The sequence below is a fragment of the Siphateles boraxobius genome, unplaced genomic scaffold (genome assembly GCF_051911475.1).
Source record: "Siphateles boraxobius isolate OS27281-9 unplaced genomic scaffold, OSU_SipBor_1 17, whole genome shotgun sequence".
Lineage (NCBI taxonomy): Eukaryota > Metazoa > Chordata > Actinopteri > Cypriniformes > Leuciscidae > Siphateles > Siphateles boraxobius.
The window spans coordinates 2,952,576-2,978,374 of NW_027508777.1; the positions used below are offsets into that span (position 1 = coordinate 2,952,576).

Consider the following 25,799-nt stretch of genomic DNA (forward strand, 5'->3'; position numbering starts at 1 on the left):
AAGGCTGAAGTTTTAGCTCAAACATTTAAGAAAGTGCATAGTTGTGAGAACCTCACTAAGGAAGCACAAGTGAATAGAAGGGAAGTGTTAGAAAGTTTCCCTGATGTTTTAGAAAAGAAAGGACATTCAGGAAATCCATTAGATGTACCTTTAAATATGTTTGAATTGAAAAAAGCAGTCCTTAATGCAAAACAAACTACTCCAGGAAAAGACATGGTATGTTATAAAATGGTAGCAAATATGACAGAAGAAACATTAGAAATAGTACTAAATTTTTTTAATAAAATTTGGGAAATTGGTCAGCTTCCATCAGTGTGGAAACATGCAATTATAGTGCCTATTTTAAAGCCAGGGAAAAACCCATCTGACCCATCTAGTTATAGACCAATTGCATTAACATCGCAGTTGTGTAAAATAATGGAAAGAATAATTACAGATAGAATGACTCATTATTTAGAAAGCAATGACCTTCTTTCCCCGTATCAGAGTGGGTTTCGTAAGGGACGAAGTACAATGGATTCATTAATATGTTTAGAATCAGATATTAGGAAAGCACAGACTAATAGGGAGGTGGTAATAGCAGTATTTTTTGATGTTGAGAAGGCATATGATATGCTTTGGAAAGAAGGGTTATTAATTAAATTACAACAATTAGGAATTGGTGGTAAAGTATACAATTGGATTTTGGATTTTTTGTTTAATAGGAATATACAGGTAAGTATAGGTGCAGAATTATCTGAGGTATATATAGTTGAGAATGGAACTCCACAAGGTAGTGTATGTAGCCCATTATTATTCAATATTATGATTAATGATATATTCTCAAATATTGACCAGAAAATTGGGAAATCCTTGTATGCTGATGATGGAGCATTATGGTTTAGAGGTCGTAATGAATTGTATGTTAAATCAAAAATGCAAGATGCAATTAAGGAAGTGGAAAAATGGACAAATAAATGGGGATTTAGATTATCAGTGTCTAAAACACAAGTCATATGTTTTTCAAAAAAGCATAAGATCACACCTGTATCCTTAAAGTTGTACACTCAGCCTCTTGAGCAAGTGAAGGTTATTAGATTTCTTGGGATGTGGTTTGATGAAAAGTTGACATGGAAGATTCATTTGGAAAAAATGGTTAATAAATGTAAAAAGATTGTTAATATCCTACGATGTCTATCAGGACAAGCATGGGGAGCAAGCAGGACATCATTACAAAATATATATTGGGCACTAATGAGGTCTGTCTTTGATTATGGGTGTATAGCGTATATGTCATCAGCAGAGTCTAATGTCAAAGCATTGGATGTCATGCAAGCTCAGGCTTTAAGGATATGTAGTGGATCTTTTAAAACATCCCCAGTGTCTTCTATGCAAGTGGAAATGGGTGAGATGCCTTTGAGGATCAGAAGGATGCAATTGATGTTGGCATACTGGGTTAATGTGAGGGGACAAGTTGATAGCCACCCAGCTAAAGCTATCTTAAAAGACTGCTGGGAACACAGTAAGTCCAATTACAGAAGTTTTGGGTGGATTGGTGATGTGAAAGCTGAGAATATAGGGTTACATAAGTTACAGTACTGTTCAACGGTTTCAGTCCCTCCTATTCCTCCATGGTTTTTCCCTATACCAGATGTAGATTTAGGCATTCATAAGGAAATCAAAAATAAATCAAAGGAAGTAGCAGTGAAGGATATTGTTAATTGTTATCTGGATATGCATTTTTCTGAATATACATTTATATTTACAGATGGTTCCAAGGATCCAAAGACAGGACATGCTGGGTCAGCAGTATATATTCCAAAGAATGGGGTAATATGTCAGGAAAGAATAACAGATAATTTATCAGTATACACAACAGAGCTGGTTGCAATTTTGTTGGCCCTGGAATGGGTAGAGGGAAATGATTTAAATAACTCCGTGATTATATCTGATAGTTATTCAGCTTTAGAAAGCATGAAATCTGGGAAATCTATAAGAAATGATATAATTCATAAAATATGTATGGTTTTACATAAGTTAAATGTAAAGGATTTAAAAATCAGGTTTCTTTGGGTACCTGCACATGTTGGAGTGAAAGGGAATGAGGAGGTTGATAAACTTGCAAAACAAACACTAAAACATAATAGAATATTACAAGTTCCATATAGCAAAACTGAAGCTAAAATATTAATTAAAGCATATGCAAGATCAAAATGGCAGGAGTATTGGGTGGATCAGGATAAAGGGAGACATTTATATAATATACAACCAGAAGTGGGTATAGGAAGGATAGAGTGTAGGAGTAGAAGAGAGGAAAGTATAATTACACGGTTAAGAATAGGACACACAGGGCTCAATTCTTCATTGAAATTAATAGGGAAACATCCAACAGGGAAATGCCAACATTGTACTCATTTAGAAACTGTGGAGCATATTTTATTTCAGTGCACAAAATACAGTCAAGAAAGAAACCAGCTTTTTCAGTCTCTCAGAATGATCAATCAGAATAATTTCACAATGCAAGGTTTATTAGGGAAAACATCTAGTAACACTTATCACTTTGTTATTAAGTATCTGAGAGACATAGACTTAGCCAAGAGGATTTAATTTTTTTTTTTTTTTTTCTCTAAGTTCCAATATCTCTTGATTCACACTCCAGCCCAGTCGGTGGCGGTAATGCACCGTTAAGTTGGTTTGCCAACCGCCATAAAAAACAAAAGAAGAAGAAGAAGAAGAGATGGGGGATCAACAACCGAGCGCTCACTCCTCGTCTCAGGTAAATTAATTTTTTGTGTGTTTAAGGGTTAGTTATCACTAATAACAGAGAGGCGCAATATTACAGAGATATTATAGTAGGTAAGAAAAACTCTCAGAGTACATGTAACGTTAGGTGCTTAAAGAAGACAGTTGTTTAGGAGGTAATCACTGCAGCCTGTAGCGCGATGAGATAGGGCTACATAAAAGAATGAGCAATTTTAAGTGTTGACTTCATAACAGCCGTGTTACTTACATGCACTGTAATACACAGGTTAATAATAATATAATGTAATATTAGTGTTCACTGTTTAAGTATTGAAGTCATATTTCATTGTTCATCAGGTTCCATTAGGTGACATCTTGCATACAGCCCAGAATCTGGTGTCGATGTTGACCAACACCTTAAGTGTTGGACAACCGAAAGTGGGGAACCAGTCCAATATCAGTGTACAGTCAGGAGAAGAAAGAAGGTCCAAGTCAAATGTGCAGTCAGTTCAGCAGGAAATGGCTAGTAGTGAGATTCAATGTAATTGTTGTTTTAATAAACTGTGTGTATGTCTGTACTGGTGGAATATACAGTTTGTACAGTATAATATTTTTTATTACATACTGTATATAAGTTTCATCACACATTAACATTACATCACATATATTAGTGTGCATGTGAGTGTTCTCAACTGGCTCAAAATAAAAATGAAGTCCTTTTTAGGTCATTTCCTGGATTCTTCAGAAAGGAAGTAAGGGGTAAAAAACGTTTTGGACCATATAAACGGCCACAAAAAAGCTTTTTGATGGTTGTTTTTCTCCTTGACCAACAATATGAGAAAACGCCCAAAGGAGAGACAGAATTACAACTTACACTTGCAGGACTTGGGAGAAGATCATTAACTATTAACGAAAACATGACTCATTCAGAGGTAAGATCAATAATGTAATTTTTTTTGTTTTTTTGTGTTGGGTGAATTTCCTTACTCTGTTTTACTCTGCCTTTGATAATTAAGCTATCAGAGGTGCTTGTTAATGCATATCCAAAACTGGCAAAAATCAACGGAGGATGGTTGCTGCACAAGTGCTCAGGTATGTAGGATCGTTTTGGATTTTATTTTCCTAACCTCTTAAAACGTCTGTGAATTGAAATCATACGCGTTTATAGATATCAGATGGATTTTATCTGTTAAATATTTTGTGTGTATTGTCTATTTCTATATTCTGTTAAATACTTTGAATCATAGGTGGAGGTGGTCAACGGAAATTGACTGTCATCCCTCCTGACCCTGATGGGTATAATGGACAGCAATTAAAAACCGTGAGCAGCAATGGAAAGAGCACAATGTATGTAGTTCCTCTGCAAGAGCAAATTGACACAACTCCATTACCACCCGATGCAAGGGAATTTGAAAAAATGCCCAAAGCCCAGTGTACACTCTGCAGCAAAATGGTTCCCCTTCAGTGCCTTCCAGTACACATACAACACTGTAAGATGGAACATGTGGATCTGTGTATCTCAAGTGATGATGTAAGTCTAAGGTGTTTATTTTAGTCATCAGTGAGCTCTAAAAACAAGGTTGATGAGTTTCTGTTTTATTTCCAGTCGATGGAGAAGTCCCCAGACTCCCCACAAGAAGATAATTCAACTTCTATTGACACTTGGAAAGAGGCGTGTTTAAAAAAAAAAAAAAAAAGATCTTTTGTTTATATTTCATAAGCTCTGAAAACACAATTTTTATGTGATTTTTACGTTTTCAGGAATTGAAAAAATCACCAGATATTGAAAGCTGTGCTTCAAATATAAATGAAGTCCGGGCAGAGAAGGTGAAAAGGATATTTATTTATGTGTTTAAAAAAATACATGAATTTTCAGTTTATGCATGGTTCCTAAACAATTGTTTGTGTGTAATTTAACTCAGTATTTTAATGTCACATCAGAATGCTGAGTGACCACTGTGGAAGAAAACCTTTGACAGTGATGTTATAGAGATACATGCAGCCAACTGTGGATTACGGTAAATTACTAAATAGTTTAGTGTCACTTATCTAATATTAATCATTTAAATGTTTCCTATCCAGCCATTTGAAATATTAAAGCATTTAATTTTTGTTTTTGTTTGTGTGCAGAACTGCAGAATATGATGATAACTTCAGTGACCGAATAAATACACTTCAAAGGTAAAAAGGGTATATTAAGAAAGTGTTTGGTTTGCTTTGCTGGTACATTTCATGTTTCGTTTCTGTTAATTTCTATTACAAAGTTCTGGGGAGATTCTGAATTGGATCGGCAGTAAAGTTGACCAAACCAACCCCTTTTCCATCTGCATTTCTCGGAATGACATCTACAACCGAGGAATGCAGCAGTGGCAGCGCCAAAAGAAATCGTCACCAAAAGGCAGACTAAAGGTTACCTTTTTTGGCGAAGCTGGGGTTGACACTGGTGCTCTTAGCAAGGAGTTCTTAACAGGTATAATTAATTTAGTTTATTATAAAATGTATGTTTTATATTTTAAAGCAGACATCTTGTCAGATCAGATTTTAAACCGGTTGTATTTGTTGTCTAGAAATGATTGCAGAGATTGAAACAAGACTTTTTATCGCTGGTGTAGATAAAAAAGGGAAAAATCCAGTCTATTGTCTCAACAGCTTGGATCGTAACTACTTCAGGTATGCAAGATTTGATCAGTTAACATTTTTCAACATGTTTCAATAAACCTTTTTGGTTGATTCAAGGTTTTGTTTTATCCACTGTGGTATGGTATTAGAAGTGCAGGAGAAATTATGGCTGTCAGTCTAGCACAAGGAGGACCACCGCCGTTTTTTTTGCGCGAGTGGTGTTTCCAATATCTTTGCTCTGGAGATTATGACAGTATACAGGTAACTACCAGTGATGTCACAGATTTGGAATTCTCCCTGCTCATTGAGAAGGTAAAATAGTAACCTGAAATGTAAGTTATATATAGTAATGTTCAACTCTTAAAAGTAAATAAGGGATGTCAATAAGACTGTATTCTATTTCTCTGTATTTAGGTTAACTCAACAGATGACATGAGTGAGCTTACAGATGAGATTTTAAGCTGTGGATACACTGGAAAACTGTCTGCCGACATGAAAAGCAACATAATCAGGTGCACTATACTTTTTATTCTCCTTGAGTACAAAAAGCTTAATTTTACCTGCATTTGTAATCTTATGAAATGTATTATAGTAAATAAAGTATCACATTTATCATATAGTACATCAACATTGAGTTTCTGTATTTAAAAAATATATATTGTTTAGTGTTTTAAACATTTGATGAAACCATTACATTGCCTCTAGAGCCATTGTTTTACACTCCTCTATGAGAGTTGTTCCAATGCTTAATCAGCTGAGAAAAGGCCTGCAGCTCTACGATCTCCAGAAAGTCATGGAAATGCATCCAGACTTGTGTCTACCATTGTTTGTCCCAAGGGAAAAAGATGACAGGGTAAACCATTGTGGTTCTTATGGTTTTTTCATAATGAGGACATGTTAAATGTGACAGGCATATAGAAATGCTAACACTATCTCTTTTATTTAAGGTGGATGCAGGCTTCATTCTGGAGAATTGCCACCCTGTCTTTAGTGACAAAGGTTCTGTGAAATACACCAAAGAAGTAAATGTAATGAACTTTTTCCAGGATTTCCTACAGGAAGTTGAGGATCGTGGTATGTATTATCATAATAGCACAACATACTTACTGGAATAAAAACAAGATGAACAGAACTTTAAGCCTCCCCTTAAAAGTTCAACACAATTTGACACAAAACACACTGTGTGTTTTCCAACTGTAAGCGCATGTACTCGCACAATTACGTTTCCTACAGCTCACCTGAAAACACTGAATGAATTTAAAAACATAATGGAAATAGCTATGAAATATGGGGAGTCATTTGACAATGTTTAAATGTATTTGGTGGGGAAAGCATGTTGAAACAGCAACGTTCAGCTTCTCTTTGAATCACTGTTTATTGGCATAAGTAAAACTGTTCCTTTGACAATATTTGTTGAAAGAATTTTCATGTTAAAGAAACAACTCAAAATCATTAACTGTTCTGAGTTTATTTACAGATTAGTTTTCATAATTCATTCACTGTGCTGCTTTGTTACAGTTGTCAAAATATATACACAATTTGCTAAATAAAATGTTTACAATGGTCTCACACAGTTGTTTGTGTATTTTAAAGACTTTCAAAATATTGAACCAAAGATGTATAAATATCTCTGCCATAACAGTCAGATGTTGCAAGAGGATTAAAAATGGATTTTACTGTTTCCATCAGAGCAGGAGTGAGTGGGCACTCAATTTCTGGAACATGAACTCCAACATTATCTTCTGTCACACTATCAAACGTCTCCCAGTCTGTTCCAAACAGTTCCAAATTCTTAAATGAAATTTTAAAAAAAATTACTTTAATTTGACAGTATAACTTGAAGGCATAGAAAATCAATTAAAAAAACAAACCTGAAAACTCTCTTCATTGTCTCCAGATGAGTTGTGCATGTGTCCCATTATCCACATCTGGTTTGGGGTGAGCCCATTTTCAGACCGTAATGGATGATTGTCCCAGCCTTCAGAAAAACTGTGGAGGTTACACTTCAGTCGTGGGAGGGAGACATAATGTACACAAAACACATGAAGGGAATCTGATAAGTCCAACAAGCCATCTTCCTCAAGGCTGTGAAGTATTTCGTAATACAGCTGTGTTACGCTGACCCAGACGTCTCGCCACAGGCGTTCAATTCTAGAGAATACAAAATGTATCGATTAAAAATGGTAAATTACACGATAGTGTGACATCCTAATCCTAACTTGTTTATTACCTCTGATTATGTACGCTTTTCCCAGAAATGAAGCTTCCTCTTCCAGTCCCTTTCACACGAAACATGGTTTCTGCAATTGCCACATTTTCCACACCTTCATCAGCCCGGACCCTGAAATACGGGGGGTTAAGGGAGAGGTTAAATCTGCTTGACTGCCATAATGTTAAGAAAATACAAATAAACATGTTTACTCATCCGTCTCTCCCAAACCTACAACAGAAGTGTACTTCCTGGGTCAAAATGACCCGAGGGCCAGAAATCTTAAGATTCCATTTTTATAATTTATTTCTAAATATTTATGTAGGTTTTTCTATTATTTTTGGGTGGTTTTTATTATATTTACCTTTTATTCTGAATATTTAAGGTTTTTTTTATAAAAAAAAATCCATATTTTGTAAAAAGTAAATAAATCTAGCTGAATTAAAACCTAAACATGTGTACATTCATACAATTTCATAAATATATTTAAAAAAATATAACTCTGATCTCTCAAATGTAACTGTTAAGTCAAAAAAAGAAACATGAAACATAATATGTTCTATTGGAGTGTGTGTGTGTTTTCTGCATTGGGGATATTCTGTATGCCCTTCATTTGGGTATAAATCTTTATTGCCTCAGATTTTGTATATCAAAAAAACAAAAAAGTAATAAAAAAATGCAGTTTTCTCATAAATTCGCTTCATTCCTATGTGGGTCAAAATGACCCACGAGGGACCCTTTTGTTACTTTTTTTATTGCACCCATTTAAACTCCTCAAATCCACTCAGTTTTTGTGTGTGTGTGTGTGTTCTGGTGCAAGTATGACAAAAGTAAAGAAATCTTGGACCGGTACGATCAACACACGATTTTTATAATTTTTGGAAAATCAGTTTTGGGTCAAAATGACCTGAGGGAGGGATGAGGGTTTAACTAAACGCAATGAAGTGAGGAGCAGAAAAACAATTTTCTCCTACCTTGAAGGCCAGCCATGTTTTTGCACAGACTGGAGAAAGAATGATAAGGCAGTGCTTGAACGGTTGTTTGTTGCTGGTTCCAGGTACATGATCTATTCCAAAAAAGAATAAATGTAATACATTAAATCATTCAATACATTCAAACACAGGTAGATAGTCAGATTATAGATAGAGAAGTAATATTATTGATTGATAGATAGATTCCACTGGGTTGAAAATAAATGTGTTTACCTTTCGTGAGAACCCATCTATCCCACCAAATATGATGATGTTGTACCTTCAAAGTAAAACCATGTTAAACGTAATATTGCATAACATTACACTTTCGTAGGTAAAATATGAGACCATACCTTATGAGCTTGTGATTCGTGTCAATATGGACTAATGACAGTGGATTTTGAACAAAATATGACCTCCTGACAATACACCCCAGCTGTGTCATCCTTTCCAATATCCCAGGGGCATCCACTCTGTGCATGGATTATTTTATGCGGTTCCATTGCACTCTATGTCCGTCTGCTTGCAGGCAGCCTTTTATCATCCTATATCCAGCATTTGGTAGTCTTCTTTTGATAGCCAAAATGGCATCATCCAATTCATTGTCCGATATGGTGCTATACGTAGCTTTTACAGAAAAACCAAAGTCACGCATTCGGCGGAAGATTGTTGACTGGCTTACTCCTAAAATGTTCGCAATACAAGAAACTGGTAAAGACATCTCTATGAGACGGGACAGCATTTCCTCGGAAACAATAAACGTAGGTCGACCTCGTCCACCACCACATTCCCTCGTAAGAACTGGGGCCACCTCTTGGGAAAGAGCTGCATGAATTTTTTGTTGTAAACCCAAGAGGGTCTCCAAAATATCATTTGGCACATCAAAGATAGTGGAGGCTGATGACAAAATAAACACTTCTTGATTGACAACATACTGAAAATAGTCCAAGTCCAGCTGATGACCATCTAAAACTGCACTTATTCGTGACCTGAGGCGTTCTAGTAGCTGCGTCATCAGCGGTCCCTGTAAGTCAAATTACTCTGACATTAATATTATACTTAGACAAAATTATATATTTTATTAGTGAACAATGAAATATGACTTCAATACTTAAACAGAGAACACTTATATTACATTATATTATTATTAACCTGTGTATTACAGTGCATGTAGTAACACGGCTGTTATGAAGTCAACACTTAAAATTGCTCATTCTTTTATGTAGCCCTATCTCATCGCGCTACAGGCTGCAGTGATTACCTCCTAAACAACTGTCTTCTTTAAGCACCTAACGTTACATGTACTCTGAGAGTTTTTCTTACCTACTATAATATCTCTGTAATATTGCGCCTCTCTGTTATTAGTGATAACTAACCCTTAAACACACAAAAAATTAATTTACCTGAGACGAGGAGTGAGCGCTCGGCTGTTGATCCCCCATCTCGGCGCCAGTGATTTAAAAAGTTGGTGGGGCGCATGCGCACTTCGTTGAATCGATTCATCTTCCCTCGGATAGTAATGCCTGTGACCTTGATGACGTATTTTTGACAGTCGTTTCGCACGCCGCACTTCGTGGTCGTAATTCGCATGTCGTGTGTGTGTAACAGCTGTTGTGAAAACAAGTGCTGTGTCTGTAAACTGTCACAGTCGTACATTTTAGAGTTGTACTCTAAAAAACTCACAAAATCGCGATCTGTAAACTGTCGTGGCCGTAGATTTTGGAATCCAACTCTGACAAAAAACAGAATTACATACAATAGTTTTAAATTACGCACGAGTATATTAAAATTACACACAGATGTTTTGAATTACGTACGATTATTTTTGACAGTGATTTTATTCCATAGGGGCACCAGAGGGAGACTGGCACAGGAGATTCACCTTTTTCTCGACTAATTTGGTCTAGGCCTATATTACTTTTGTATTGCTTTTGTATATTAACATGCCTTAGACATTGTATTTATTATTTATACTAGTAGCCTATTGTGATGATTTTTCACGACCCAGATTTTTTGGTGCCCCCCCAAGCACTTGGTGCCCTACGCGCAGTGCGTGATGTGCGTGTGCGAAGCGCCGGCCCTGCAGGTTTATGATCACTGCAGCTTTAAGATACAGACCACTGTAATCAATATCTGTCTATGGAAAACAACGTGAGCTTTTGTTGTGCTTACATTTACAGCTATAGCAAGCAGGGGGCGCTTTTTCAAACCTTTTTGTTCTGAAATTTGGCACTCAGACAAACTGTAATTATATGTATACATGTGATATTATCAATTTAAAGGAATTTAATGACTTAAAGTATTTAAATATGTTATTTAAGGCTTTCAGGATTATAATGGGAGCTTGTGCTCAGGTCAGGACAGGTATAAGCACTTGATTTGGCTTTCCTGACAGCAGAAGTATTTTACTGCTACCAAAATTAAATATCCTCCTATTTCTTTTTTTTATTTTTCTTCGTTTTCTTGTGTAGCCCAAAGAAAATAGATAGATTGCATTTTTATGAACAAATATTTTTACCAAGATTGCCCCCTTTTGCATATTAGTACATTTACATATTATTATTATTATTATAACAGGGACAATGGACAGTAAAGAACTGTCCCAGAATTAGCTACAGAGCTCAATTTCATCTGCAGTCCCTGGCATTTGACAGATGCTTTTATCCAAAGTGCCTTACATTGCATTTCAATGTACACATTTACATTCTTATCAGGTCTTGCTTTCCCTGGGAATCGAACCCATGACCTTAATTTTGCAAGCGCCAACATTCCACTGTTTGAGCTACAGGAAAAGTAGGAATTTATCTGTAAAACCAATCAACCCAACTCAAGATTTCTAATATTAAAAGTTAACATTTGATTGTGGAAAAGTTTACAGATGTGGTTCTTGATCAATGCAATTGTAATGAATATCTGTTAAAACAACATAACCTTGCTTCACAGGGACCAAATTACAGAAACGTCCTATCTTAAAGGTATTGTTCACTCAATTTAAAATTCTGTCTTCATTAACTCACCCTCATGTTGTTTCAAACATGAATGAGCCTCTTTCAATGTTTGGTTACTAATATTTGAAGATTATTGGTAACCAAACATTGCTGGTCCCCATTGACTTCCATAATATTGTTTTCCATAGTATGGAAGTTCCACACAAGAAAGAAACTTTGGAACAACATAAGGGTGAGTAAATGGGTGAACTATCCCTTTAAGCCCTAAGTTATAATCTGACAAGTTCAGTGTTTTAAATTGGTTCCAAAATGAAATCACAGTGGTTACTTACGACAGGATATTACTCTGACTGAAGTTGTGTCTGCAATACAGCCTCAGGAAACCATTCCTCATGTATGCAGCCATATATCAAGGTGGACCTCACACAGCAGGGGCACACTCACAGTGTCATTACATGGACATTTATCAACTATATCATAGAAGGCTTTAATAAATTAAAGCTAACAGACATAGGCGTCGATTTCGGGGATGCGGTGATTTCGTACCACCAGATTTCGTCATGAGTCATTTTGTACCCACCACTTTTAACTTCCGTCCATATTAATTTGACTTTTGGTTCGATTTTTTTTGACCGTTTTCAGTGGTTATGAGGAGCAATATGAGAGAGAAATTTGGCAATCATTGTCTGACACAGCAAAAAAAAAAACACTATAATATATTTTTTATTGATTTTTCTGTTCGCATTTATGAGGGAAAAAACAACGTGTCAGTTCTCGTTTACGGACGTGAGCGTTCTGAAAGCGGCACTAAAAGACTTCTTTAAAACTTTAACAGTGACCTCAAACAGAACAGCTGCCTTTCTTTACATTTATTTTCGTTTTGTATTAATTATATCTTAATTTTAATCAAAGTTTCATGAACCAATTGTCTGGATTTATTTAATAAATAAGAAGTAAATATAGCAGAATCACTACATGGAGGCGCCGGCGAATGAATTGGAGTTCGTCTCATAAATTAACCGAAACTCGGCGTATAATGCACATTCACATTCACAGTGTATTTAGACACATTTAGATGCATTTATAATCATTACTTTTATCGGTTCTTTGTGGCAAGCTTTATGCGTGCGGTCGTGCGCTTGAGCACAAATTATGAGCTTTTGGCAAATTTTTTTAATAATTATTGACAAAATTAGAATATAGTAAAAGGTTGGGTTTTTTTTGTGAAAGTTTTGGGTGGGCCTGTTGAAAAGTGGGGCAGTGCCTGAGCTACAGGACATCGTCTTTGAAAACATAACCTGCGCGAAAGAGAGAAAAAAAATTAATACGTCATTGTACCCAGCACTTCTGAAAATGCACTTCCGAATGCGTCCAAACTGACGCCCATGATAACAAAGATAGATTGACAGGTGACACTGCAATGACTACCCTTTTAAATTGCTAATTTAACCCTTTACACTCTTTTTTCTTTTTTTTTTCTTTTTACATCAGCAGGGTTCACTTGGAATGCTCCGAATGCAATGGGCAAACACGGTCCACAAGGGTCAATGCCCTCTGCCCTGCAGAGTTCAGCTTCATTTAATTTTTTCTAAATGTAATAAATTTTCAGTGAAATCAATTCTGATTTAAAATAGTAATGCATATGTTAACAAACTGACACTGTACCTTTTATCATGAAGATGATTTGTATGAATTTATGATCACAAGCTTGGATGTGTTCTGTCAGTGCTTGAGGAAGGTAAAGTAAGTGGGGAACTGAAAAAAAACGAGTTGGCTTTATAGCACTGATATAGTTGATAAATGTCCATGTAATGACACTGTGAGTGTGCCCCTGCTGTGTGAGGTCCACCTTGATATATGGCTGCATACATGAGGAATGGTTTCCTGAGGCTGTATTGCAGAAACAACTGCAGTCAGAGTAATATCTTGTCTTAAGTAACCACTGTGATTTCATTTTGGAACCAATTTAAAACACTGAACTTGTCAGATTATAACTTGGGGCTTAAAGGGATAGTTCACCCATTTACTCACCCTTATGTTGTTCCAAAGTTTCTTTCTTGTGTGGAACTTTCATACTATGGAAAACAATATTATGGAAGTCAATGGGGACCAGCAATGTTTGGTTACCAATAATCTTCAAATATTAGTAACCAAACATTGAAAGAGGCTCATGCATGTTTGAAACAACATGAGGGTGAGTTAAATGAAGACAGAATTTTAAATTGAGTGAACAATACCTTTAAGATAGGACGTTTCTGTAATTTGGTCCCTGTGAAGCAAGGTTATGTTGTTTTAACAGATATTCATTACAATTGCATTGATCAAGAACCACATCTGTAAACTTTTCCACAATCAAATGTTAACTTTTAATATTAGAAATCTTGAGTTGGGTTGATTGGTTTTACAGATAAATTCCTACTTTTCCTGTAGCTCAAACAGTGGAATGTTGGCGCTTGCAAAATTAAGGTCATGGGTTCGATTCCCAGGGTAAGCAAGTACTGATAAGAATGTAAATGTGTACATGGAAATGTAATGTAAGGCACTTTGGATAAAAGCATCTGTCAAATGCCAGGGACTGCAGATGAAATTGAGCTCTGTAGCTAATTCTGGGACAGTTCTTTACTGTCCATTGTCCCTGTTATAATAATAATAATAATAATAATAATAATATGTAAATGTACTAATATGCAAAAGGGGGCAATCTTGGTAAAAATAATTGTTCATCAAAATGCAATCTATCTATTTTCTTTGGGCTACACAAGAAAACGAAGAAAAAGAAAAAAAAGAAATAGGAGGATATTTAATTTTGGTAGCAGTAAAATACTTCTGCTGTCAGGAAAGCCAAATCAAGTTCTTATACCTGTCCTGACCTGAGCACAAGCTCCCATTCTAATCCTGAAAGCCTTAATTAACATATTTAAATACTTTAAGTCATTAAATTCCTTTAAATTGATAATATCACCTGTATACATATAATTACAGTTTGTCTGAGTGCCCAATTTCAGAACAAAAAGTTTTGAAAAAGCGCCCCCTGCTTGCTATAGCTGTAAATGTAAGCACAACAAAAGCTCACGTTGTTTTCCAAAGACAGATATTGATTACAGTGGTCTGTATCTTAAACCTGCAGTGATCATAAACCTGCATTGGTTACCTCCACTGTAACTGATTTCCCCACACACCTTCATGCTTTGATGTTAAAGCTAGAATGTCCACTAATGTGTTTATTTACAAAAAGGCATGAGTGAAGAAAAACAAGTTAATTTTATTTTTATCTAAATTGTCATAAAACTGCTATTTAAATATATTATTCATATAGCTTATACAAAAACCTGAATAAGCTGATCTATAGAATGTAAACTGGTGGTAGCCTAGTCTATGAAAGGTACACCCCTCTAAGCTCACAGAAATGGTTAGACCCAAGTCTTCATCAGCCAATGACACCGACCCGTTCATACTGATTTTTAACGCTTATTTCACACGTATTTTACGTGTAAAATACACGTGAAATACGTGTGAAATATGCGTGACATAATTAACGCGTATTTCACATGAAATGAGACTGTGCTATAAAGCCAACTCGTTTTTTTTTCAGTTCCCCACTTACTTTACCTTCCTCAAGCACTGACAGAAAACATCCAAGCTTGTGATCATAAATTCATACAAATCATCTTCATGATAAAAGGTACAGTGGGTCAGTTTGTTAACATATGCATTACTATTTTAAATCAGAATTGATTTCACTGAAAATTTATTACATTTAGAAAAAATTAAATGAAGCTGAACTCTGAAAAATACGCGTGAAATACGCGTGAAATACGCGTAAAAATATATATATATATATTTACAATACATTTTCAACTCTAAAACTTCAAGAAAACCAATGCTAAATATCTGAACAAGTTCTGGGCCAGATTTTAGGCTGATGTCTCAATAAATGAACTTTAGGGAAAAATATTTGTGTGTGCAGTACCAATCTTTTCCACTAGATGACATCCAGACTCCACCCATAACTCTTCGTGATCTGAACCTTATATTTCCATACTATTCCAAATATTTATTAAGTAGATATCCTAATAGTTAGGGCAGTAATGTTAGTATTTGATTTCAATTAAACCTCTAAAACCCCCAAATGTACGGAATGAATCAAAGCGTGTGTTATAGATATGTTATAATGTAGAATGGCAAGTGTCCCATGGATGTCGGGGAGGGGCGGTCTTAAAAATAGAGGTTAAAGACATGTTTGTAAATCAAAAATTCAGATATTTTTTCTTTGAATTGTGTGAAAAGTATTGATTATTTGTATCCACTGTAAGATTATAACATGTTATCCACTTTGTCTAATTGTTTTATTATTTTATAATTTCTGGTTTGCTGTAGAATTGATACAATACAAATGGACAATATTGCCAGTAATCAGTGCAATTATGCTTTAGGTATAAGGCCAAAATATACAAGTTGAGTTTCACGAAATCTGAAACAACAAAACTACATTTTGAAGTTCTGAGTTAAGATGAACAGAAGCAAACTACTTACCCATCCTAAATTGTACACACACACACACATATGTATATATATATATATATATATATATATATATATATATATATATATACACACACATACATATAAGGGACACATAGGTCCATAGTGCAGACACTGTCAAAAATTTGAAGCATGGGAGTGCAGACTTAATTTTGGTCTCATTTTAAAGAAGACGATTGGCAAGTGAAATAAAAAAAGCTAAATAGGTTTAAGTTTATGACAATTATTTATGAACAATATTGTATATAAATCATATATTTTATGAAATATGTTAAACTCAAAAAACTGAAAATCAAAGCCATAAATCTAAATAAGTTGCATAATAAGTTCCAAATTTGAGGTTGATATCTCCAAAAACAAGCTTTCAATAAGATTTAGTTTGGACGCATTTTCCCCATTAGATGCAGCAAAACTTTTTTTTTTTGATATTTGAGTTTTTCTATCTCAAATATCACACACACACACACACACACACACACACACACACACACACACACACACACACACACACACACACACACACACACACACACACACACACACACACACACACACACACACTATTGACCAATAACTTGTTTATTGTGTGAAAATCCGTTTTTGTATATTCTGTTTGTTAACATTTGCAATAATAATAATAAAAATCTTACAGAGGATAAAAATTTAAAACTCAGTTAGAATGCTAACAATATGAAGCTTTGTATTTTACACATCTCCTGCTTCATCATCTGTGACTACCTCTGCCGTGCTGACCTGATCACTCCACTGTGTGTGGAAGAAACTGATGTCAATTACAACTTTTTTCCAACTGCTTACACATCAAAATCTTTTCATGTCACACGATTATTTAAAACTCTCACTCAAAGTGCAAAACTACATACCAAATCTCCAAAACCATCAGCTATTTGTCAGCCTTTGACTCAGTTTTCAATTGCATAAAACACTTTTTTCAAAACACTACACACAATTTTATCTACCTAAAACACAAACATCTAACAGGAAGTGACTTGCTTTCCTTTTACAAACACAACCAATCAAAATGCTACACTTATTCATCAGGTCACACACACACTCCTCACATGTGCAAACACTAATTGCTTCACTGATCACTAACCAATCACTGCTTTACTGTAATATAGGCCAATAAATAGGTCAAAGGTCAGATTACCAGTTTTGAACAATGGATTCCTGGGACCCCCCGGGACCCCACACACAAACACAATTGTGTTCTTTACTGTTTTCTAAAGAATATACTTTTGGTTTATATGTGTTTATGGTTTTGTTGTATGCTACTGTACAACAACAGTAATGTTTGTTTACAACATTACAACAACAGTGTACTTGTAACACTACCTCTCAGCAGAGTACTGTACTTTCACTGTAGAACATTGTATTGAAATGTAGATATAAGTCTATGAAATACCAAAGAGCTTTAGATTTAGAGCAACAGTGTTTACATGATATATCCAAAAAATGTACTATTATGAAAGAAGTGTTTGTCAATTGATGCAAATGCTTCATTCTGACTTGTGTTTATGGCATTTTGAATGCAGTGTTACATTTTGAAGGAGATGTGAGTCATTTTGCATTTTGTGTGTGCAGTCCTAATTGGATTCAATACAATTCCCCAAAAATCACACTGTATTAAAAAAATTAAAATTAAACATAAAATGTAAAAAATAATTAACTTTTAATAGCAATACTTTTCACACAATTCAAAGAATTGTCCCCGTGGGACACTTGTCATTCTACATTTATAACAATTATATCTTAGTCAAAACCAAAGTAATCTTGACTAGATATCAGACTCTGTTATTCATATTTGAAGACTAATTATCAAAAGAAATGACAGCAAAAGATAAATAACAATAGATTCTTCATTTGTGATGTGCAGTCAAACTATAACACGCGCTTTGATTCTTTCCGTTCATTTTTATGTGTTTTAAAGATTGAATTCAAATAAATCAAATATTAACATCACTGCCTAACTATTTCTGAATAGGATGTCTACTTCATAAATATTTGGAATAGTATGGAAATATAAGTTTCAGGGGCATCATTTATAAATTTGCTTCAGAAATGGCGTACGGATTAAACATAGGACGTGCGTACGCACATTCATATTCGGATTTATAAAACCGTGCGCACGCACATCCTACGTAGTTTTCCCTTAATAAATCACAATCAATTCTAAATGTAGCGCAGCTTTTGCGACTTCATGTCACGCCCATAGTTGCCCATAAATAGTCCGTGAAACGCCCACAAGTTAATATTCATCGATTGCGAAATCATGGCAAACACAGAGAGGAAAACCAAGACACATAACTACACTCAATGTGAAGTAGAAATTATCGTTGGCGAGGTGGAAAAAAAATGGAGTAAATTGTTAAATGTTATTTTTTTTCTCCATGTTGATTATGAAAAGTTAACAACGAGAGTGAGATAGGATGCGCAATATATCGGGAGTGATGAAGTTGTCAGATCACTTCATTAAGTTTGTTTTGTAGAAAGCCTTTATTTAAAGTGAATTTTGTTGTGTTTAAATTGTATCTTAATTTTAATCAAATTTTCATCAACCAATTACCTGGATTTAATAAATAAGAAGTAACAATAAATAAATAACAATAGGCCTATGACATGGAGGCGCCGGCGCGTCACTTGCATTGCACATGAACTGTCTGAGTGCGCATCTCATCATAAATTAACCGAAATTCAGGGTATATGTCACAGACATCAGAAATATATATAGAAAGCCTGAAATGTCTTTAAACGAACCCCTTCAAATCGAAAAAAAAAATAGACTACCGGCACTCTATGTAATCCATTATGTGCATTTCTCTCCTACGGAGACAACTTGTCAACTTCACCTTTGCAGCCGCTACTAGTTTATTAATAAAAATCAATGCACTCATGTCACCGGATTTACAAAGGCATCTTGCTTGATGCACGCACACATATTATGTCGAAATAACGAGACATTATGTTGAAATAACATTATTATTAATAATAATAAATATTTAAGAATATTTGATTGAATGCTGAATGTTGTGCTTGTTCAATTTAATAAAATTGAAGCTTATATATATATATACCCGTGGGAAACTTGCCATTCTACATTATAACATAACTATAACACGCGCTTTGATTCATTCCGTACATTTGGGGGTTTTAGAGGTTTAATTGAAATCAAATATTAACATTACTCACCTAACTATTAGGATATCTACTTCATAAATATTTGGAATAGTATGGAAATATAAGGTTCAGATCACGAAGAGTTATGGGTGGAGTCTGGATGTCATCTAGTGGAAAAGATTGGTACTGCACACACAAATATTTTTTCCCTAAAGTTCATTTATTCGGACATCAGCCTAAAATCTGGCCCAGAACTTGTTCAGATATTTAGCATTGGTTTTCTTGAAGTTTTAGAGTTGAAAATGTATTGTAAATATTTATATATAGCAAAACGGGGGATAGGCCTGCACGTGCCCAATGAAGAAATAAAAATATGACATGATAACAGTCCAACCACCAGTCCTAACAACATTAGAAAAACAGAAGCCTTAAGAGGATCGCCATTCAGATCGACAATCTACTACATGTCTTTCCATCTACTTCATTAGTTTAAGTAAAGTTTGTAAAGTTTAATAGTTGTAAAGTCTCATCAGTTTGTAAAGTTTAAAAAGGTTATAGAAGTCTATGAAAATTGTAAAAAAAGATATAAAATACATATTGCTGTATTATATATAATATATATATATATATATTATATATAATACAGCAATATGTATTTTATATATTTTTTTACAATTTTCATAGACTTCTATAACCTTTTTAATCTTTACTTTTACAACTCTGTTTTACTTATTTAATAATCTGAGACGTGTACCCTTTTAGTACCCTGATAGTTCGCAGTGCGTAAGTAATGTTAACAAATACAACTTTTTATTTTAATAATCATTAGTAAACGTTGAAATTAACATTAGCAAAAATCAATGAATGTTGTAGAAGTGCAGTTTTCTTTTTTACCTAAATGATAACTATACTGGATTATAATAACTCACCAATTATAATCCTCTCCTCTGTCAAATTTGCCATCGATAATGCAATGCTGTTTAGCCTTGGGTTTAATGAAAATACAAGAAACTGGGACATAAGACCTCACACGCTTTCGACGTGCGATTCCGAGAACACTAAATGAACGAGCACGTTCTTTTCGCCTGTATGAACACTTCACACACGCTGGCACTTATGGAACGCCAAAAGGGTCAAATTTCGCCACTAACCAAACGCGTTTCATTCTCAAAACGCCTCTTTTTACGGCGTTTAAGACGAAAATACGACGCAAAGTACGGCGTTCTGTGATACAAACGCCGCAAATTACGGCGTTTACAAAGCAAAAGCGCCGTCATTATCGGCGTTTTTATATCCAGCCAATGACGCCGTTTCTGACGCCGCAGGCCATCCATAATGCGCCGTCATTTGCGGCGCTTCAGTCTGACAAATACGGCGTAAAAAGCGGCGTTTTGTATAATATTATAATCAGCCCCACCCTTTTCTTCAAACTTCAGCCCATCTAATGAAGTAGATGGAAAGACATGTAGTAGATTGTCGATCTGAATGGCGATCCTCTTAAGGCTTCTGTTTTTCTAATGTTGTTAGGACTGATGTTTGGACTGTTATCATGTCATATTTTTATTTCTTCATTGGGCACGTGCAGGCCTATCCCCCTTTTTCCTTTATCATATGTGGGTATATACAGTATGATTGTAGACTCTCTTTACATTCATGTCTGTGAAATACATTAGATTACCAAGCAAATTTTATATCTTCAGTAGGGCATTGGTCTGCGTGCATGGATAGCAGTGTCGTTTTGCTCTTATTGACAGGGGTTCGACTCCAAGGTCCGACCGTATTTTTATCTCCGCTTCGTTTCTTTTGTATTGGTCTGTTGGTGTATGTCTTTTAAATTTCGGAAGACTACCCGATAGCTGACAACATTGAGTAGCAGGCTGTAGGCTAGTCTACTTATTAAGGAAATGACAGCAGCAACTGTTTTAAGTCCGTGTACAGTGGCTGCTGTGGGTCCCTTTATTGCTGATTATAATGGTTTAGATGGGCCAAGGTATATGCTTCACGATATAGTCCATTTCGCTTTTTAAGATAATAAGACTATTTTAGCACAGACCCGTCGCCAGACCTCAGTCTTAAGGGGGGCATGTGAAATGCATGGGGGGGCACAATTATTATTAGGAATTATTATATCTGAAGGAAGGACCCAAGAGCGATAGCAGATTAACAATGTCTTTAATATAACAAAGGAATGTGCCTCGTAGGGCTAGCAACAGAAAGTCTCTAATTAAATGCTGCAAACAATAGAGAAGTAACCCTGGGCTGGGCTGGCAGGTCCCGGGGTGACAACGAAGGAGAAAAGAAGAGCCACTACAGCAGCGGTATGGAACTCAGGTAAGGAACCCGTCTCTTGTCTTCAGTAGCAGGGTAACTGGGCAGATAATAGCTTTAGCGAGCGAACAATCAGAGAAGCCTGCAGAACAGGACTCACCAAACAAGACAGGACAGGACAAGATAATCAGGTGAACAGTCAGACTCGTACGCAATCATAGATAATAATCTGGCAAAGGAGAGGTGGAAGAAGGAACAAGAAGAAGGAAGACTAATCAGAGGTAAAGAGGTAGCAGGTGAGAAAGGAATGAATGCAATAGCGATAATTGAAGAGAGGGCTGGCGGAGAATGAAGAGAGTAATAGTAAATGGGTGTGTCTACACAGAGTGTGTGTGTGTGTGTGTGTGTGTGAGAGAGTGAATGAATGAATGAAAGATAATAGCGTGTGTGACCAGAAGAGGGAGACAGAGAAAGGAAGGAGAATACCAGGATCATGACACGGCGTTTCTCCGAGCAGAACCTCCTCGTCGAAATATTCTTCCACTCGGAAGGAACTGAAGCGAGTATGCCGGGGAAACCTCGTTTTGAAACAGCTTTCCAAAATGCGCGGTAACTGTTGAGCGGCTTGGTTGTACGTAGCCTAACGTTATTTTTAGTAAGGCCGTGATAGGCAGTTGCAGTGTAGATTCCCATCAATCAAATAAAATCACACCATTGTTTCTTTATATTTTTAACGTTTTAATGATAAAGAATGCAACAAAAATTAGCAACTATGATAATATTAAAATTAAATTATCTGTGCCTAAAGTGGGGGGGCACAAGCATTTTTTGGGGCGGGCCCGGCCCCCTATGGCCCGCCCATAGCGACGGGTCTGTTTTAGCAGTTCACAGGATACACAGGTAGAGCCTTCCTAAACAATCGAACTATTAAAACAAGAGATGACGTCAGCCCAAGCGAGGACCACCGCTGCTCTTAGCCATCATACAAGACTGTAATATATTTCACATATAAATTATTTATTATCACGCTGCCATTGCCTTCAAATAGACATTAATATTGTTAACAGTGAATAATATATTTTGTACTACCTTGTTCATTCTGATGTCATATAATATAACGATTTTATGACGGTTTTTTTTTTTGTAACACTAAATTATTTATTTTCTGTAGAATTGTAATCAGAATTTCTGGCGTTAATTTTAGGAGACCATTGTGGAAAAAGGGGGCTAAAGATGGAAAATGTAATGGTCATTTTTTTGCCAAGACTTTATTCAGTAATTTTACGGAATTTTACGTTAACCCTAAAACACAACACAATACAATGCCTCAGTAAAAATACACAGGAAAACTGTAAATATATTCTCGTATTATGTCAACACTGCATTGGCTCCCTATTAAACATTGTATAAATTTTAAAATATTGCTGATTACTTACAAAGCACTAAATGGTTTAGCTCCCCAGTACTTGAGCGAGCTCTTAACGCATTATAGTCCTTCACGTCTATTGCGATCTCAAAACTCCGGCCAGTTGATAATACCTAGAATATATAAATCGACTGCTGGCGGTAGATCCTTTTCCTATTTAGCACCAAAACTTTGGAACAATCTTCTTAACATTGTCCGGGAAGCAGACACAGTCTGTCAGTTCAAAGCTAGACTAAAAACACATCTCTTTGACCTAGCATTCACATAACACTCTATAGCCTTGTATAATTCAATATTAGGCTGCTTAGATTAGGTCAGCAGGAACTGGGAACACTTCCCTCATATCCTGATGTACTCGTTACATCATAAGAAGAATGGCATCTACGCTAATTTTAGTGTCTTTGTTTATCCCGAGGTTTTCCCGCAGCCTGCTGGATCCAGGCCGTTTCCAGATTTGACGAAGGACTTTCGCCTGGACCTGATGACAATGCAGTGCTGAAGTGCCAACTAGCCTCTCCCTATGGAGGATCCCTATACCACTCTACAGATAAAGCGTTGTGGAATTTTTCGGTTCGCATACCTACCCAAAGTGATAAGATAAAATAAAAATTCTGCATCAAAATTTATAGACAAGTAGTTTGTTTAGGCATGGTTTGTAAGGAATTACAAACCTGCGCACATATATTCAAACGCACATAACTATAGAATCAATTCTTAATGCGCATGTGAACGCCATCAGCGTCTATCACAGGTTCACGTTTAAAGTCTGTTTAGAGAGAACGGTGTCGTCTTAGCGGCCCCTAATTTAATAACAAATGATCATTTAGACGGAAGTGAATCAATCAAAACTAACTTCAGCTGGAAAAAACATTTTTCAAGAGCCACAATAAAACCAAACCAATCTCTGTTACCTTAAATTATATGTTTATCTCTGTAAAGCTGCTTTGAAACAATCTACATTGTTAAAAGCGCTATATAAATGAGGATGACTTGATAATACATGTATCGTATAATACATGCCCTATTTTAATGGACTGTAAATAATAAAGAATTGTGTGATGCCTGTATATCCATAATGGCTAATGCTACATATTTTATTAGGTTTTCTTTTAAATGTTTTTTTTTTGTATTTTTCTAAAATAAAATCTTGAATTGAATTGTTTCAGTCAAACTTGGACACATAAAAGTGTTTTTTTGTTTGTTTTTGTTTTAATAGGCTATATATATCTTGAAGCAGCGGGATCTGCGAACGTCTCGTTCAAGCCATAAAAAAATAGTTAAAAAGCTGATTTGGATGTTTCTGCATTTCAGCACTCCTAATTTATACCACTTTATACAATACAGCATATTGCTTTAAAGCCACAAATATCATAACTTCCTAGAGGCTTACTGTAATTGAGACATGCACCGCGGAAACATGGTTCGTTTGTTACTCACTTTAATCCAAACCCGATGTTCTTGGTTTGCTTCTTATTTATTAAATCCAGTACATTCGTTGATTAAATATTGATTTGAATTAAGATACAAATTATACAAAACGAAATTCCCTTTAAAGAAAGTCTTTCGACAAAACAAAACTTAATGAAGTGGTCAAAATCATGTCTGACCCACTTGATGTCTCCCGTCATATTGCGCATCCGATGTAGCTCTTACTCTTGCTGTTCACTATTCATAATCAACATAAATGAAATAAAATAACAATAGCCTATTATTTAAACATAAATGTGAAACTGGCAAAGAGCGGATATTAGGGCTGGGAAAAAATCGATTTGAAATAAAAATCGAGTTGGTAGGTCAAATCGATTCACATTTTCAAAAAATCGATTTTTTAGATTTTTTTTCTCTCCCTCATCAGTATAGCATATACATTTTGCATTCGCCAAATCTTCCTTCAGAGTTTCCGTAGCACGCTCCCTACGGCGCAACCCTCTGCCACTCCCCCGACGGCAGCGTATTCATATACAAACAACAACATGGCAGAAAGAGAGCAGCTCCTTCCGAAGAAATGCTTGGTATGGATTTACAGAATCTGATGAGGAACAGAAAATACCTCGATGCAAACTTTGTCTAAAGGCTGTTGTTGTTGCTGGTAGCAGTACGACAAATCTGTTTCAGCATTTAAAGCGAAAACATGCGGCTGAGTGGGAGAAGTGTCGCCGCCTTCGATCAGAAAACGACTCTAGTGGCGTTAGCGCTAGCACCCCGTTAGCAAAGCAAACAACTCTTCAACAAGGCTTTTCAAGCAGTGTACCGTATGAGAAGAGTGGGGCAAGGTGGAAAGCCATAACGGAGGCAATTACCCTCTACATAGCTACGGATATGCTGCCAGTTTACTCTGTTGAGAAGAGAGGGTTTAACAACTTGCTGAAAGTTTTGGACGCTCGATATACAGTACCCAGCCGCAAGTATTTCTCTGATGTTGCTCTTCCTCAGCTGTATAACAACACTCGGCAAAAGATAATAAGCGAGTTGAAGGGAATTGACTTTTACGCTGCCACTACTGACCTGTGGTCGAGCCGAACCATGCAGCCTTACATGTGTCTTACGGTTCATTATGTCAGCGAGAGCTGGGAGATGCGAAGCGTCTGTCTCCAAACGTCATATTTCCCTCAGGACCATACGGGCCAAACTATTGCACAAGAGTTAAAGGATGCTCTGAACTCCTGGGGCCTTTCAGAGGAGCGCCTTTCCTGTATGACGACCGACAGTGGCTCCAATGTAATCAGGGCTATGAAGGACAATAATTGGCCAAACCTCAAGTGCTTTGGACATCGACTGCACAATGCTGTCGGTAAGTTTGTGTGAAAATAAGTTTATATTTTTTCAACTCAACATTGTTATATGCATTTCCCCTGACTATTTTAAAAGGTAGTTTTTTGGTCAATACTACTAGTACTACACTGATTTATCTATTACCATTTAAGAATATATGGTATAAGTATGGTGTTACAATAAATATG

At 35.8% G+C, this 25,799-nt stretch overlaps 1 protein-coding gene across 4 annotated transcripts; it reads left to right on the forward strand.

Moving 5' to 3' along the window:
• The first annotated feature begins 2,694 nt into the window (after positions 1–2,694).
• Positions 2,695–8,242, forward strand: LOC143740133 (G2/M phase-specific E3 ubiquitin-protein ligase-like). Of its 4 annotated transcripts, none has more exons than XM_077232198.1 (15): positions 2,695–2,755; positions 3,446–3,653; positions 3,738–3,813; positions 3,969–4,252; positions 4,328–4,395; positions 4,483–4,548; positions 4,663–4,739; positions 4,852–4,902; positions 4,986–5,191; positions 5,289–5,391; positions 5,490–5,652; positions 5,755–5,852; positions 6,046–6,193; positions 6,288–6,414; positions 7,030–8,242. In XM_077232198.1, exons 9-15 carry the CDS (start codon positions 5,080–5,082, stop codon positions 7,038–7,040), a joined length of 762 nt encoding a protein of 253 aa, XP_077088313.1. In that variant the 5' UTR covers positions 2,695–2,755; positions 3,446–3,653; positions 3,738–3,813; positions 3,969–4,252; positions 4,328–4,395; positions 4,483–4,548; positions 4,663–4,739; positions 4,852–4,902; positions 4,986–5,079; the 3' UTR covers positions 7,041–8,242. The 4 variants fall into 4 exon arrangements, with proteins under 4 accessions (XP_077088313.1, XP_077088310.1, XP_077088311.1 ...); XM_077232197.1 differs by lacking the exon at positions 7,030–8,242 and adding an exon at positions 3,079–3,262 and having other exon boundaries at positions 2,705–2,755; positions 6,288–6,909; XM_077232195.1 differs by lacking the exon at positions 7,030–8,242 and having other exon boundaries at positions 6,288–6,909.
• The last annotated feature ends 17,557 nt before the right edge of the window (positions 8,243–25,799 follow it).

Bases quoted from the DNA above. Each gene is read 5' to 3' on its own strand.
- LOC143740133 (XM_077232196.1), top strand. From the start codon at position 5,080: ATGCAGCAGTGGCAGCGCCAAAAGAAATCGTCACCAAAAGGCAGACTA. The intron at 5,192-5,288 runs GTATAATTAATT...TTTGTTGTCTAG, and splicing joins TAGCAAGGAGTTCTTAACAG to AAATGATTGCAGAGATTGAA. The intron at 5,653-5,754 runs GTAAAATAGTAA...CTCTGTATTTAG, and splicing joins TCTCCCTGCTCATTGAGAAG to GTTAACTCAACAGATGACAT.